Below are 15,833 nucleotides of genomic sequence, written 5' to 3'. Positions count from 1 at the left end.
TTCCATTTCACCTCTGCATCAAAAGTCAAAGTCCATGGCAGAGTAGGAAAAAAATGAAAATAATTAAGCCACTGCTTTGGTCAAAGAAAGAAAATGTTTAATGAAAATGTGTTAGACCATGTAGTTGTGTAAAGTTGTACTTTAGTAGTAGTAATAATTCAGTAGTAATTAGTAGTATTTCAGCTATTAGGACCTAATTCCAACACAATCCTGATAGTCAATAGCAACTAGATTAGGTATTATATAGCAATTAGACAAGGTATTATAACAGATCAATGGGGGCAAAGAAAGAAAAACATTTTCTTATTAACAAAGACCTACAACACTGGTCCTGGAGACCAGACCTCAGGTTTTTTTTTAAGTGTTTTTTTAAGTAACTTAATTGATGAATCAAAGAATTTGATCATGTTGTAACTCACCTCACCTGGTTTCTTGGGTCTGAACTGGTTGTGAATTTGAATGCGATGGCAGAAATTGACAGTCCTCGTGGTTCTCCAGGCCTTGGGGGGGTTCGTTAAATCATGGGGTGTTTTGGGTGTGGGTGGCCCAACATGGCCCCTCGTTCGAGTAACAAAATGAAAAAAAAAAAACTGGTTAGCTTTGAAAAGGGGGCATGACCTCTGGAAACGAACCAATCAGCAATGAGGTTAGATAACAGCACCTGACCATGGGGTCTGCTTATTGGACGAGGAACCAGTCAGAGAGAGAGAGAGTTCCAGCAGCCATTGGTTGGACCGCGGGCAGTGCTCTCTGCTCTTATCTATAAAAGGCCAGACCGCTGCTGGAGCAGGGGTATGAAAACCCCCCCCCGCCCCCCCCCCTCCAAAAAAACAAACAAGCAAACAGAAATGGGGAGTCGAGACAACGCTCTATTTTTCCTGCTCCTGCTGGGCGTGTTGAGGACTGGGTCCTGCAGAACGAGGGAGTATTTCATAGGAATCAATGAGATCCAGTGGGACTACGCTCCCAGCGGGAAGAACCTGATCCTGAACAAAACCGTCCAGGAGGACGAGTGAGTGCGCTGCTTTTATACCCGACGTGTCGACTTCAAAGTACTGTGCGTGCTCTGGTTTTTGAAATGCATGTTATTTTCCTTTTATTTAAGCAGAGGGCCTGTGTCACAAGGCAGGGTTGCTGAGTTAGCTGGATAACTGCACTGAGTAAAAGTAAAACCCAGAACAGCTCTCTCTTTTTTTTTTTTTCTTTCTTTTCTTCAGATCATGTTACAGATTTGAGAGGGTTTCTGGGTTTTTACTCAGCACAGTTACCCAGCTAACTCAGTAAGCCAGGGGTCCCTGATTTGTGATACAGGTGCCCCAGCTGGTCAAATGTTTATTTCTCTTTGATTTAAACAGGTGGGTCAAATGAGACCTTGATTTTCTGTCGCGGTGGCCACTTGGGGAATCAAAGTGGGTTGGGCATGTGGGGGGTGGGGGGGGCTTTGATTGTGTAGCCAATCAGAAGCTGACAGCTAGTTTCTGTGGGAATTTGCCCAGGCCAGACCAGGGATGAACCCCTATACTCTTCTGAAAACTACCGTGGTGGATCGTTACTGACCATAGTCAGGCCTTCAGTTTGGTTTAGTGTTTTAGGGTCACTAAGCTGTGGAAGTCAGTTTTCTATTTGTTCCAGTGGGGAAGAGCACCCCTTCCTGGGCTACCAACACCCCCTCCAACAGCAACCTAATTTATCCAGGTCTCCCATCCAAGCACACACCTGCTTAACCTCAGCAGTTTGACAGGAGATGAGTTCAGGGTTAAATCAGTGCTGATTTAGTAAGGTTGCTGTGAGGACAATATGTGAGATAAAGATGATAAACTTTGAACGAGTTTAAATTGGATTAAAAGGGTTCCTGGCACTGATAACAGGGGAAAAAAAATCAAGGTACTTTTACTTTTCTATAATATAACGACTGAAAATAAGTTTATTTATATGGCACATCCACAGAGGAAATTATCTTAAAAGCATGATGTTCCTACATGTTCCTGGCTTACTAGCCTTCATCAGGGTATTACCACGACACGTGTTCTTAGGCTGCAAACGATTAACAGGAACAGTCCATTTGCAGATGCGAAGCAATTAGGAAAATGTTCCTCATTTTTTTAAGACCACATGCCTTAATTGTCTGTAATAAGGCGATTAAGAAAACGTCCCTCGCTTCTTGAGGCAAAACGCCTCTCCAAGGGCACTTTGCATCAATCAAAGGGTATAATGGTGTGAGGTAACACATTTAGGAAAATGGTCGAGAACAAGAGATAAATTCTGGCTTTCAAGTCGCCCGCGTGGTGTTTCTGAAGGCAACGTTTTAACAGAGAGAGAGAGTGCCATGGTTACTTGGGTCAAAGGGGGCATTGATTTGTGGGGCTGTGCTGCTGGTTGTTCACCTCTCCTCCCTGAGCGTGTGTAAAAATGGGGACTTGTGGGGACCTTTCCGTGGCTTTCTGTAAGGAATGCGCGGACCTTCCTGGAGCGGGGAGACACTCGCATCGGGAGCGTGTACAAGAAGGCGGTGTACCAGCAGTACGCGGACGGCACCTACAAGCTGCCGATCGACAAGCCCAAGTGGCTGGGGTTCCTGGGGCCCGTGATCTCCGCGGAGGAGGGGGACACCGTCGTCATACACCTGAAGAACATGGCCTCCCGGCCGTACACCCTGCACGCGCACGGCCTCAAGTACAACAAGTCCGACGAAGGTGCGTGCGTGTGCGTGAGTGTGAGCGTGTGTGTGTGTGCGTGTGAATGTGCAGTGGGGCAGTGTGTGTGTGCGTGCGTGCGTGTGTATGTATGAGTGTGTGTGTGTGTGTGTGATGATATGAGTTTTAGTCTGTAGTGGAGCAGTGTGTGAGTGTGAGTGTGTGTGTGTGTGTGTATGAGTTTGTGTGTGTGTGTGTGTGTGTGCGCGTGCGTGTGTGCGTGTGTGTGTGTGTGTGTGTGAATGTGCAGTGGGGCAGTGTGTGTGTGCGTGCGTGCGTGTGTATGTATGAGTTTGTGTGTGTGTGTGTGTGTATGTATGAGTTTGTGTGTGTGCGTGTGTGTGTGTGTGTGTGTGATGACATGAGTTTTAGTCTGTAGTGGAGCAGTGTGTGAGTGTGAGTGTGTGTGTGTAAATGTGCAGTGGGGCAGTGTGTGTGTGTGTGCGCGTGCGTGTGTATGTATGAGTTTGCGTGTGTGCGTGTGTGTGTGATGATATGAGTTTTAGTCTGTAGTGGAGCAGTGTGTGAGTGTGTGTGTGTGTGTGTGTGTGATGATATGAGTTTTAGTCTGTAGTGGAGCAGTGTGTGAGTGTGAGTGTGTGTGTGTGTGATGATATGAGTTTTAGTCTGTAGTGGAGCAGTGTGTGAGTGTGTGTGTGTGTATGTCTGTATGAGTTCCTGTTGGTCGGCCAATACTGATCGCTAAAGACAAATCAAGTTGACTAAAACCCCAACAGACATCTAAATACATACCGACTAATCGCCACAACTGACACCTATAGCCAAAACAACTAATCGCCCCCAACTGAGCTCTAAAGACAAATCAACTAAACGGCTCCAACAAATTTCTAAAGACAAACTGGCTAATCGTCCCAACTGATCTCTAAAGACAAATCGACGAATCGCCCACCAACTGATCTCTAAAAACAAACGGATTAATCTCCCCAAAATGATTTCCAAAGACAAATCGACTACACGCCCCACTACTAATCTCTGAAGACAAACCGAATAAATGCCTGCCGATGTCGGTCTGCCTCGCAGGTGCGCTGTACCCTGACGACACGGACAAGGAGGACAAGCACGACGACCAGGTGGCTCCTGGGAAAAGCCACAAGTACGTGTGGCAGTTGGCCCAGTCACACGCGCCGACCAAAGACGACTCCAACTGCCTGACGCGCGTGTACCACTCGCACTACAACGCCCCCAAAGACATCGCCTCCGGCCTCATAGGGCCCCTCATCATCTGCAAAAAAGGTAACGCGGCGGCCATTTTGGCTCCAAGTCGGTTTGTTGTAGTCAGTTTGTCACTTGTAACACAGGTGCATTCAATGTGTTGCAAGGGGTTTGGACACACTGAGTTTGTCAGACCATTTTAAAGGGCAGTTCTGTGTATGTACATTACACTGAGATTACACTGCCACAAAAAAACTAATCAGTGTAAAAAAAAAAAGACCACAGTATGAAGCTATGGAAATGGCAGCACGTCTTGTTAGCGTGTTAGCCACGACCAAAAATAAAATGGTGTTCATGAGGTGGTCTCATTTTTTTTCTATTTAAATTTGCTGTTCTGCCATCTCCATAGCTTCATACTGTGGTCTTTTTTTTCACTGATTAGTGTTTTTTTTTGTGGCAGAGCACCCAGGCAGCAGGAATTGTGAGGAAACCCACCTGACACCAATATTTGAGAACATTACGTTATTAGCATTAAGCAGACGTCGTTATTCAGTGACTTGTAAAGCAAGAATGAATGCAAGCATCAGGGATTGAAGGGCGGCCATTTCCTAGGGGGAGAGAGTACATTTCTAAGAGAGGCAGCAAGTGTATACCAAATTCCCAGCTTATCATCCACCCCACTGAACATTCAGCTAAGTTATGCAAGCAAGAAAAAAGTACCCTAGATGGACCCTAGTGATCATTAAACTTATACAAATGAGGGCAAGAAACAGGCTCCACAAACAGTAAAAACAAACATTTTGCATTAGGTGTTGGGACCATGTAAAAGTGCTAGAGAGAGTCTGACTGGAGGACCTCAGGTGCTCTCTGAAGAGGAAGGCCATCGGTCTCCCGATTTGACCACCGTGGGAAACTCCGGAGTTGGAAATCCCAGGGGTCAGAAAGTAAAAGTCCAGCCATGTGTTTATTCCACCCATGAACTCCGCCAGGTGATTTCACAAAATTAGTCGAACTTCCTGGCTGAAGAATTTGTGCTACAGTAATTAGGAAATCCAGGTGATTGGAACAAAGCACCAGGGAGGACTTCTGCTTTTTTAGCCTTGGATTTTCCACCTCTGGGGAAACGTATTCCATCTCTAAACAGGCAGAAAACCTGATCAGGAAGTGCAGGCATGGAATGGGGAGGAGCCAGACTTCTCGAGTAGGCGGAACCTTGGGCCATATGAACTCTCTTGAATGCAAAACAGAATTTTAGTCAAGGTGGCAGTATAATATAGTGGGTTAGGGAACAGTAATTGTAACTCAGAGGTTGCAGGCTCTATCCCTGGTGGGGCACTGCCATAGTGTCCTTGAACCAGGTTCTTCACCAGAATTGAAATGTTAAAAAGTGAAAATGCGCCTGTCCGAATGAACGGCTTCCCCGCACACTTCCAGACACGCTGGACGTTTATGGCGACAAGGCAGCGGACTACCTGTACGCACTGATGTTCACCGTCTCGGACGAGAACCTCAGCTGGTACCTGGACGACAACATCAAGACGTACTGCAAGACCCCGGCCAAAGTGAACAAGGAAGACGAGGACTTCGAGGAGAGCAATAAAATGCACTGTGAGTTTCCCTTCCGCTGTCGATGATGTCAATACCACCCTCACCTGTCGGTGTCATAATGAGCCTGACCAGGTTGGCCAGGTGTTTGATAATTAGTTAATGTGACGAATAATGATCTTGTGTAGGCTGGGCTACAATTGGACTGTGGTAATCAAGCCAATATTTTGTGCCACCTGAGCCCTATTTATTTACAATAATCCACACAATTGTTGAAAAATAGAATCGTGTCAACATAAACCGCGTGGTAATGAAATCGGTTATTTCAGCGCAAAATACGACCAGCATCCGATCGTGTAGGTTAAACTGCGCGATTACGAAAGACATCGGTTATTGCAGCGTAAAACGAGACCAGCGTAGATGTATAAACTACTGCGCAATTCTCAAACGCATTGCTATTTTCCTGTTTCAGCCATTAACGGCTACGTGTACGGAAACCTGCCTGGACTGACGATGTGCGTCGGGGACAAGATCCACTGGCACCTGTTCGGAATGGGCAACGAGGTGGACATCCACTCCGCTTTCTTCCACGGCCAGATCCTGACGGACAGGAAGCATCACGTGGACACGATCAGCCTCTTCCCCGCCACTTTCGTCAACGCAGTGATGGAGCCCAGCAACCCCGGGCGATGGCTGCTCAGCTGCCAGGTCAACGATCACGTGGGAGGTATTATTAATAATAATAATAATAATAATAATAATAATAATAATTTATACATATACTACCAGTTCAAAAATGAATACTGTTTCTATTGTATGAACAACAACAACAACAACAACAACAATAATAATAATAATAATAATAATAATAATAATAATAATACATAAACTACCGGTTCAAAAAATTAATACTGTTTTCTATCGTATTAACAACAACACAAAAACAACAACAAAACCCACAATAATAATAATAAGAAGAATAAGAATAAGAATATACTTAATTATGACGATAGATTATACATAAATTCATGGAATGCATATATATTTTTTTGTTTGTTTGTTTTTGTTTGCAGCTGGGATGCAGGCCCTTTTTGAGGTGAAGGACTGTTTTCCTAAAGTTCACAAGCCGAAGCCACACGGCGAGGTCCGCGAGTACTTCATCGCAGCGGAGGAAGTCGTGTGGGATTACGGACCCTTGGAGGTCAACAAATTTACGGGAAAACTACTGAAATCTGACAAGTACGACAAGCTAGTCCTCCACCGCAACAGCCCTGGGACACTTGTCACTGATTAATCTGGCATTAGTGTCAAACAGCCTTCAGTCAATGCACTTTGGTCTGATTTTGAGGCATTATTTTGTTTGCTCAGTGCTATGCTACTCGGGCGAAAGGGACTGGGGACCGAAATCGAAGCACCTGGGGGGGAACTCAGTCCTTTTTTATTTAAAATGTGTATGGCTTGTTGGATTTGCTGCCACAAGTACTTGTCAATGGCCTCTCGTATAACAAAGATGGGTAGTTCCTCTCCAGTTAGTGACAGATATACGACTGCTGTCAAGATCATTGGTGAAGACAAAATGTATGAATATTTTCACCTCATCTTAACGATAATGAAGCTGAGTGTGGATTATGAACGTATCTTGACAATAAAGTAAACAATGCATGACAATCAGTTTTATTAAAATGCCTCCAGGGAATCCCAGACGTTCTTTGAGACGGGCAACGCCAGAATCGGAGGAAAGTACAAGAAGGCAGTATATGTGGAATACACTGACCACACCTTCACCAAGCGCAAGGACAGGACACCAGAAGAGGAGCATTTAGGAATTCTGGGTAATGTAGTTTAGTGCGTACCACGTGGCTCTCCAAGTGAATACCACTTTTCTTTGATATATAAACATGATTACATTGCATTACAGGCATTTGGCAGACGCTCTTATCCAGAGTGATGTACAACAAAGTGTATAACCATAACCAGGAACAAGTATGACAAAACCCCTAGAGAGAAGTACCGGTCCAAGTGCAGGGAACAACCGCATAGTTCAACTTGGACCCTGAAGGTTAAACTGATTAACACTAACAACGAGAACAGCAACAACGCAGTCTATGGAAAAAAATACAAGCAGTAGTTAAGACAGTTAATGCACCTAAGTCACCTTGATTGACCATGATAAGGTCAATGATCAGCATGGTTGTTTTCCAGGTCCTGTAATTCGGGCGGAAGAGGGGGACACTATCCGGGTGATCTTCCGGAACAAAGCCACGCGCCCTTACAGCATTCAGCCGCACGGTGTGGAGTACAGCATCAAACAAGGAGGGACGCTCTACGACTCCATTCCTGAAGGTTAAAAGTCATAATAATAATACTACTATTACTACTACTAATAATAATAATAATAATAATAATAATAATAATAATAAAACAATTTATGATGAATAACAGTGCAAGAAACCAGCAGTCAGGAAAATCGTTAAAATGGTACATTAATGGAACATTAAAACGTTTTTTTTTTTAACCAAACATCCTCTCCTCACCACCCTGCAGAAACTTCCAGATCCAAAATATTGCTACAAAAAATCAAAAATGCAGGTGAGAGACATCCACAGGTCTTTCTTTTTTTTTTTTTAACTGTAGCAATTTTTGTACACAAGCATCAAGAAGGCTAATAAAGGATAATATATTGGGTGGTGCCAATATATGTCTAAGGGAAGTTAATTTTTAGGGTCTTTACTGGAGCCGTCAGCTCAGTAAAAAACCTGAGGAGAACCAGTGGAGTTGCAAAAAAAAAAAAAAAACTCATGAACTGTAGCTCCCCTTCATTGGACAGCCTGGAGATGGAGATGAGTGAAAAGTTTCCGCTTCAAATTCTGTGCCTGAGCTGATGCTTCCATTCCAGGTCCTCCGACTCCACCCCCAGCTTCACAAGTTCAGCCTGGCACCGCCTTCACCTATGAGTGGGTGGTGCCAAAAGATGGAGGACCGGTCGAGGGGGACGCAGACTGTATGACCCACCTGTACTACTCCGCTGTGGACTCGGTAAAGGATACCAGCTCCGGATTGGTCGGGCCCCTGCTGGTCTGCAGGCCAAAAACTCTGAAGTCAGGGAAACAGGTACAGCCGCAGCGTGAACCTAAAAATGTTGTGCAACATTTACGGAAAAACATTACATTTACAGTAACACTTTACAACATTTAGAGTAAAAGTTTACAACATTTACAGGAAAACTTTACATTTACAGTTGCACTTTGCAACATTTACAGTAAAACTTTACATTTACAGTAAAACTTTACAACATTTACAATAAAACTTTACAACATACTTCCATTTTTTCTAACTCGTTTTACTTTTAGTCATGTTGGGTTTTTAATAATTTCTTAGCAAATGTATAATTGTTCTTAGGGTGTGTGCCTTGCCCATTGCATTAAATAATTGGAGTACTTGGACAACTGGGGCAGGGCTTTGATGTCATATCACTGCATGTTTATAGTTTCATACCTCCTGTCCTGCCACAATTTATGGTTCCCAAACAAGCATGAAGAACTATTTTTTGGAGCTTTTCTTTAAGAGGTTGTTGTTGATTTGAATGTTCCAGAAAAATGTGAAGAAAGAGTTCCACCTGTTGGCTACCGTGTTTGACGAGAACCTGAGCTGGTATCTGGACGACAACATTAAGCAGTTTACAAAATCTCCCAAAACGGTCAACAAGGATGACGAGGACTTCCAGGAATCCAACAAGATGCATTGTGAGTTGCTGTTTTTCGAAATTTACACCCAAAAACAGTCATTTCCGCGCCCCCAAAAATTTGTGGATTTAAAGGGGATAGACCACAGAATGTTGTCTGCTTTGGGGCTGCTGGTTGGCTCATTCTGTTGTGGTACCACATAGCCACACAGTTTTGGTACTGAATCCAGATCATGCCCATGCAGTCCTGTAGGGCGGCAAATAATTAGCAGAAGCATCGCCCGAGATGTGATGGATTTCTAATGGTGGGATTTACCTATCAGAGATGGAAAGTCCAGGGGCCATGTGTTTCTCCTGCTCATTAACTCAGCCTGCTGTTTTCACTAATTAGTTCCTCCCCCTGGATGAAGAATTGTCCTTATTAGCAAATCCTGGTGAATGAAACAAAATATTGGGGAAGAGTTTTACTTTCTAAACCTGGATTTTCCACCTCTGGTTTGTGTTCCCTTGCACACCAGCGGCCCCGTCAGTTCAACCGGGCACCTGCAGTCTGCCAATGCAAGCCAAATGCTCTCTGTCCTGCTCTGAGTGAGCTTAACCAGTGAAAACAACCAGCAACTTGATGCTCCTGTTTTCAGTGAAGAGTGTGTGCTTGTCTGTATTCTCACAAATTGACAGACATGGGGGGGGGGATTGCAGTTGCAGAGATTAACATGCACATTGTAAACAAAACAGGCATTTTAAGGTTGGAGTAAAAAAAAAAAAATCATGTACACATTCTCTTTACTGCAGCAATCAATGGATACATGTACGGGAACCTGAACGGACTGAGCATGTGCAAAGGAGACAAGGTGTCCTGGCACCTCTCTGGCCTGGGCTCAGAAGTGGACATCCACGGCCTGTATTTCCACGGCAACCGTTTCACCATCAGCGGAACCCGGAGGGATTCCATCAATCTGTTTCCTCACATCTCCCACACGGTTATAATGGAGCCGGACAGCATGGGTAAGGACCACATTCCCACCAATCGCAGGGGAGCTTGAGGTGGACGGCATACTATCGCCGTAGCGACTTCACATTTCCACCAATCGCAGGGGAGCTTGAGGTGGAGAGCATGCTATCACCATAGTGATTTCACATTTCCACCAATCACAGGGGAGTTTGAGGTGTAGAGCATACTATCACCATAGTGATTTCACATTTCCACCAATCGCAGGGGAGCTTGAGGTGGAGAGCATGCTATCACCATAGTGATTTCACATTCCCACCAATCACAGGGGAGTTTGAGGTGGACTGCAGGACTGTTGACCACTACAAAGGCGGCATGAGGGCCACCTACACCGTGGAAAAGTGTCACTGGTGGAACACCGACGCCGGGATCATGCTACACCAGAAGACGTACTACGTCGCCGCCGTGGAAACAGAGTGGGACTACTCACCCAACCGCACCTGGGAAGATAGCATGCACATGGGTCTCAAAGACAGGTGCCAGCTCTCACGACCCCATATGGGTCAAATCCACCAATCACAAATGATTCCTCTGATTCATCTTTTAATAAATGAGCTTACAGTTTCTACTGTGCTGAACATGACTACAGAACAGAACCGGGTCAAACACTGCATGTACTTAAAATGTTTTTAGACACTCTCAAATATGTAATTAATAAATGGCAATTTAATGACTGCTGTCTCCTATTGGTTCCTCTAGCCCCGGTAACGCCTTCATCGACAAATTGGATCGATTCATCGGCTCCAAGTACAAGAAGGTCCTCTACAGAGAGTTCACGGACAGCTCGTTCACCAAGCAGAAGGAGAGACCAGCAGACGAGGAACATCTGGGAATCCTGGGTAATTTATTAATTTGTTTGTTCATTCATTGGTTCGTTCATTGAGATCCAAAGTGAAGGAAAAATGTTGACTGAATCTAGGCCAGGGCTGCCCAATCCTGTTCCTGGAGGTCTACTGTCCTGTGGGTTTTCATTTCAACCCTTAACTCCTTTCTGCTAATTAGCAGCTCAATGAGATCTCTAGCTGAGGTGTGCTTCCTCAGGGTTGGAGTGAAAAACTACTGGATGGTAGATCACCAGGAACTAGACTGGGCAGCCCTGATCTAGCCCATACTCATAAAATAAAAGCAATCAGGATCATCACTATGGGCGTCACTCCTTTCATCCGCTTAGGACCCTTCATTCATGCCGACGTTGGTGACAAGGTGAACATTGTGTTTAAGAACATGGCGAAAAGGCCGTACTCTATTCACGCGCACGGAGTGAAGACCGACAGCCCCCAAATCTTCGAGACTCCAGCAGGTGAGGCGATGCTTTTTACACCACCGCATCTTGCGTCGATTTTTTAAAAATCGTTTTGATCGCTGGCGTAAGATGCACGTCGCAAAGAATTTAACATTACATAGCGACACAAAACATAATGACATGGACCCAACGTAGCTCGCCATTTTCTTAACTAAATTGCATCTAGTGCTCTGATCACCTACAGGCTAGATAGTATCTAACACTGTATCAAGCCTGGCCTTGAAAACCCCCAGAGTTTCTGCTTCTACTGCATGACCTGGCAGGCTATTCCACATATGTCTAAAGCATCCCCAAGTTTTGAATGAGGTGCTTTAATCAGAGAGTCCCTCACACCTCCACTCGGATGTATGGCTCATGTTAATTTATACTAGTAGTTGCGAGCATCTGTGAAGAGCAAACGCATCCCAGTTCGTTTTGCTGAGGGTAAGGGTTTCATGCACCGTGGAGCAGCTCAAACAGGACGAGTCTTTACCTTCAGTCCACTTGTACCGATGTGGACCTTTTACAGAATGGCTGAGAATGAGCTGCATTTATGCTAAAGAAATTTGAGCCACTAGGAAATTGCACATGGAGAGGATTGGCGAAGAGGATTAAGAATCCTATCTTCCTCCAGGTGAGACGCACACTTACACCTGGTACGTCCCAAATTCTGCTGGACCGGATGAAGGGCAGGAGCAGTGCATAGTTGGGGCCTATTTCTCCACAGTGGACGTTGGCAAGGTAAAGTCCAGGTGTTCTGTGGAAAGACACGAGCATGACTACCTGTTCAGTGCCCTTTATGCTCGTCTCCCAGGTACCGTTTGCAGCATCAAAAGAATTCAGGTACTTCCGAGGTGTATAACATAGGTCTGATTTGGACATACTCTAAATGTACCTCTCACTCTCTATCCCTCTCTCAATCTCTCTCTCTCTCTTGCTCTCTCACTCACTCTCACTCACTCTATCTCTCTCTCTCGCTCACTCTCGCTCTCACTCTCTATCCCTCTCTCAATCTCGCTCTCTCTCACTCACTCTCACTCACTCTCGCTCTCACTCTCTATCTCTCTCTCGCTCTCTATTTCTCTCTCACTCTCTCTCGCTCCCTCTCACTCTCTCTCGCTCTCTCACTCTATCGCTCTCTCTCTCTCCACCCTCAGGACCTCTACAGTGGATTGATTGGTCCCCTGGTCATTTGCAAGCGGAGCTTTATGGGGAAGATCGGTCTGAAGAAGGAGATCGAGGAGTTTGCTCTGCTCTTCATGGTGTTTGATGAAAACGAGTCCTGGTACATAGACGAGAACATCAAAACATACGTCCCCAACACCAGCAAAGCCAGCAAGGACAATGAGGAGTTCGTCGAGAGCAACTTGATGCACGGTATGTTGGGAGTTGGGAGTCTTAGGTGATTGTTGAGAGAAACTTTATGCATGGTATGTTGGGAGTTGGGAGTCTTAGGTGATTGAGAGAAACTTAATGCACTATATGTTGGGAGTTTGGAGTCTTAAGTGATTGTCGAGAGAAACTTTATGCATGGTATGTTAGGAGTTGGGAGTCTGAGGTGATTGTTGAGAGAAACTTGATGCACGGTATGTTAGGAGTTGGGAGTCTTAGGTGATTGAGAGAAACTTGATGCACTATATGTTGGGAGTTGGGAGTCTTGGGTGATTGTTGAGAGAAACTTGATGCACTATATGTTGGGAGTTGGGAGTCTTGGGTGATTGTTGAGAGAAACTTTATACACAGTATGTTAGGAGTTGGGAGTCTTAGGTGATTGTCGAAAAAACTTGATGCACGGTATGTTAGGAGTTGGGAGTCTTAGGTGATTGTCTTAGGTCATTGAATAATGATTTAATTGTGCACATTATTTTATTTTATTTAACCTTTATTTACCCAGGGTAGGTTCACTGAGCATGGATGCTCTTTTGCAGGAACGCCCTGCTTCACACTCATACACATTCACACCTGGAAGCTGCCCAGTACAACCTCTATATGTTGGCCACTGAGCAGCTCCACTGGAGGGAGAGAAAATTTTTTAGCCAATTAAATCAGGGGATGATTAGGTGGCAAGTTTTTTTTTGCGAGAGCCAGATCTGGGATTTTAGCCAGGACACAGAGGAACCCCCTACTCTTTGCTAATAGTGTCATGGGATCTTTAATGACCACAGCGAGTCAGTGAATATAATATCGTTATAATTTAATGTAATGTTGATGCAGTCGCGGCGTGGAAAAGCCGCGCCCGATGGCGCTAAGGTGTGTTTTGCGTCCCGCAGCGATGAACGGCAGGGTGTACGGCAACCTGCGGGGCCTGACGATGCACGTGGGGGACAAGGTGTACTGGTACCTGATGGGGATGGGCAACGAGGTGGACATGCACACTGTTCACTTCCACGGGCACAGCTTCGACTACAAGGTGCCCCCAACCCCTCCCAACCCCTTCAACCCCCCATCACCCCATCCCCCCGCAACTGATACACCTGTATCCGATACACCTGCGCTATTTAAAAAAAAAAATTTTTTAAGGAGGCACCAACTTTCACACATGCCTGTGCCGTAAATTTTATTCATCCTGTTTTATAAACGATAAAATAATCAGGGATGTTCTGACCCTGTTTGTACATTTTGAGGTACTCTGCATGACATACGCAGCCATTAGGAGCCATCCCGTAATACCATTAACAGCTATCCCATAATAGCCTTGGCAGCCATCCCATAACACCAGTATCACGGTATTCTCTGAGCACTACACACATTCTGTTTGCTTTTGGGCTGGTAATGATGAGATCTCTGACCTAGCTTACGCTTACTGTGTGAACCGGACTTAACGTGTTCATGGCTGTGAATAACTAACATATTAATCATTGTACTTTATCGGACCTGTGTTTTGTAGTTGTTTCAATGACCTTTCGGTATGCGCTTATTGTACGTAGCTTTGGATAAAAGCGTCCGCTAAATAAACGTAATGTAACTGTTCCATAATGAGTATTGTACCTCATCGGATCTGTGTTTTGCAGTTGCTCCAATGACCTTCGGTATGCACTTATTGCATGTCTCTTTAAATAAAAGCGTCTGCAAAATAAATGTAATGTAATGTTGAATCTGTTGTCTGATTGGTTGATTAACCTGCACCTCCCCCCCAGCTGAGTGGCGTCCACCGGGCGGACGTGTTCGACCTGTTCCCCGCCACCTTCCAGACGGTGGAGATGCGGCCGGTGTACCCTGGGACCTGGCTGCTGCACTGCCACGTCACGGACCACATCGAGGCCGGGATGGAGACCACCTACACCGTCCTGGAGAAAGAGGGTGAGCCGGGGGGCGGGGAGCGCAGCGTTCCAGCCCAACCAATCACTTCACCTCCTGCTGATTTCACTCGTTTTTGTGCCCCTTCTCTCCGGGTGAAGTGATTGGCTAATCGGCGAAATCAGCAGTTGCAGTGTTTGGTTGGAATTAAAACTTGTGTGCTCTCGGCCCTCCACAATTCTCTTTTCACCATCTAGCACCAGGAGAACAGGGACTGTGTGTGGGGAATGTTATTAATCTGAGGATTCGTGGGGAATGGAGATTGAAACGGGGAATCAAAGGATTCGTGGGGATATCAAGCAGTTCACAGTGGGGATTCATATGGGGAGTATCACATCAAACTGGAGATACAAGTGTTACGTGCCACCAAAAATGGTAAAATGTATTTTCTAACCAGATAATATAAGACATCCCACATAAATACATCAATAAATTACAATCCAAATAGAGGGATTGGTTACTTTTTTTTTTTACCCATTTTCTCCCCAATTTAGTCGTTATACCAATTCCCCACGTGTATCACGGTCCTGGTCGATGCGCTATCCTTCTGTTGGTCTGGGGAGGGTGTAGACTACCACATGCCTCCTCCGATACATGTGGAGTCGCCAGCTGCTTCTTTTCACCTGGCAGCGAGGAGTTTCACTGGGAGAGCGTAACGCGTGCGGAGGTTCACGCTATCTCCCCTAGATCCACTTCCTGCTGAACAGGCGCCCCGACCAACTAGTAGGAGTCGCTAATGCAACGATCAGGACTCATACCCTCACCGGCTTCCCACCCGCGAACACTGCCAATTGTTAACTTTACTGATGTTTAAGCCACAACAGTAAAACAAAAAGCAATGTGTATTGCATTTGAAATACATACACTACCTTGATCAAGTTGTCAAACGTGCATTTAAAAAACTATAAATTATGATAATGTTTTAGGTTGTGAAGACACTAATATAGCGGCTTTTTTATTCTTGTTTCAGGGTCCAAAGGTGTGAAAGGATTTCTGAAAGGCTTGTTCACAAAGAGCTAAAGAAACACGACAGGCATGCACCACATTTTGTGTTTTATACTGGACTTTCGTGATATCTGCGATTTTTAAAATAAACTGACATATAATTATGAATAACTATGAATCATGGAATTATTAAATGGACATTTACTT

The 15,833-nt window shown here is 45.0% G+C and overlaps 1 protein-coding gene across 3 annotated transcripts; it reads left to right on the top strand.

Annotated features, from left to right (window-relative positions):
* Positions 1–787: 787 nt before the first annotated feature.
* On the top strand, positions 788–15,797 carry cp (ceruloplasmin). 3 transcript variants are annotated; one of them, XM_064330191.1, is made up of 20 exons: positions 788–1,012; positions 2,449–2,693; positions 3,735–3,947; positions 5,301–5,474; positions 5,884–6,138; positions 6,485–6,650; positions 7,104–7,243; positions 7,614–7,754; positions 7,956–8,000; positions 8,308–8,522; positions 9,004–9,154; positions 9,886–10,098; positions 10,371–10,578; positions 10,802–10,941; positions 11,274–11,402; positions 12,019–12,125; positions 12,542–12,761; positions 13,655–13,794; positions 14,522–14,684; positions 15,652–15,797. In XM_064330191.1, the coding sequence occupies exons 1-20, from the start codon at positions 795–797 to the stop codon at positions 15,699–15,701; spliced, it is 3,333 nt and encodes a 1,110-aa protein (XP_064186261.1). In that variant the 5' UTR covers positions 788–794; the 3' UTR covers positions 15,702–15,797. The 3 variants fall into 3 exon arrangements, 2 of the variants coding, with proteins under 2 accessions (XP_064186261.1, XP_064186262.1); XM_064330192.1 differs by lacking the exon at positions 7,956–8,000; XR_010329385.1 differs by lacking the exons at positions 12,019–12,125; positions 14,522–14,684; positions 15,652–15,797 and having other exon boundaries at positions 13,655–13,734.
* Positions 15,798–15,833: the final 36 nt, after the last annotated feature.

The sequence above is a fragment of the Anguilla rostrata genome, chromosome 4, assembly GCF_018555375.3.
Source record: "Anguilla rostrata isolate EN2019 chromosome 4, ASM1855537v3, whole genome shotgun sequence".
In the NCBI taxonomy this organism is placed as follows: domain Eukaryota; kingdom Metazoa; phylum Chordata; class Actinopteri; order Anguilliformes; family Anguillidae; genus Anguilla; species Anguilla rostrata.
This window is presented reverse-complemented; position numbering and strand designations above follow the sequence as displayed.

Coding starts and splice junctions, on each gene's coding strand:
- cp (XM_064330191.1), top strand. CDS start 795: ATGAAAACCCCCCCCCGCCCCCCCCCCTCCAAAAAAACAAACAAGCAA. Junction 9,155..9,885: donor GGAATCCAACAAGATGCATT/GTGAGTTGCTGT, acceptor TCTTTACTGCAG/CAATCAATGGATACATGTAC. Junction 11,403..12,018: donor AATCTTCGAGACTCCAGCAG/GTGAGGCGATGC, acceptor ATCTTCCTCCAG/GTGAGACGCACACTTACACC.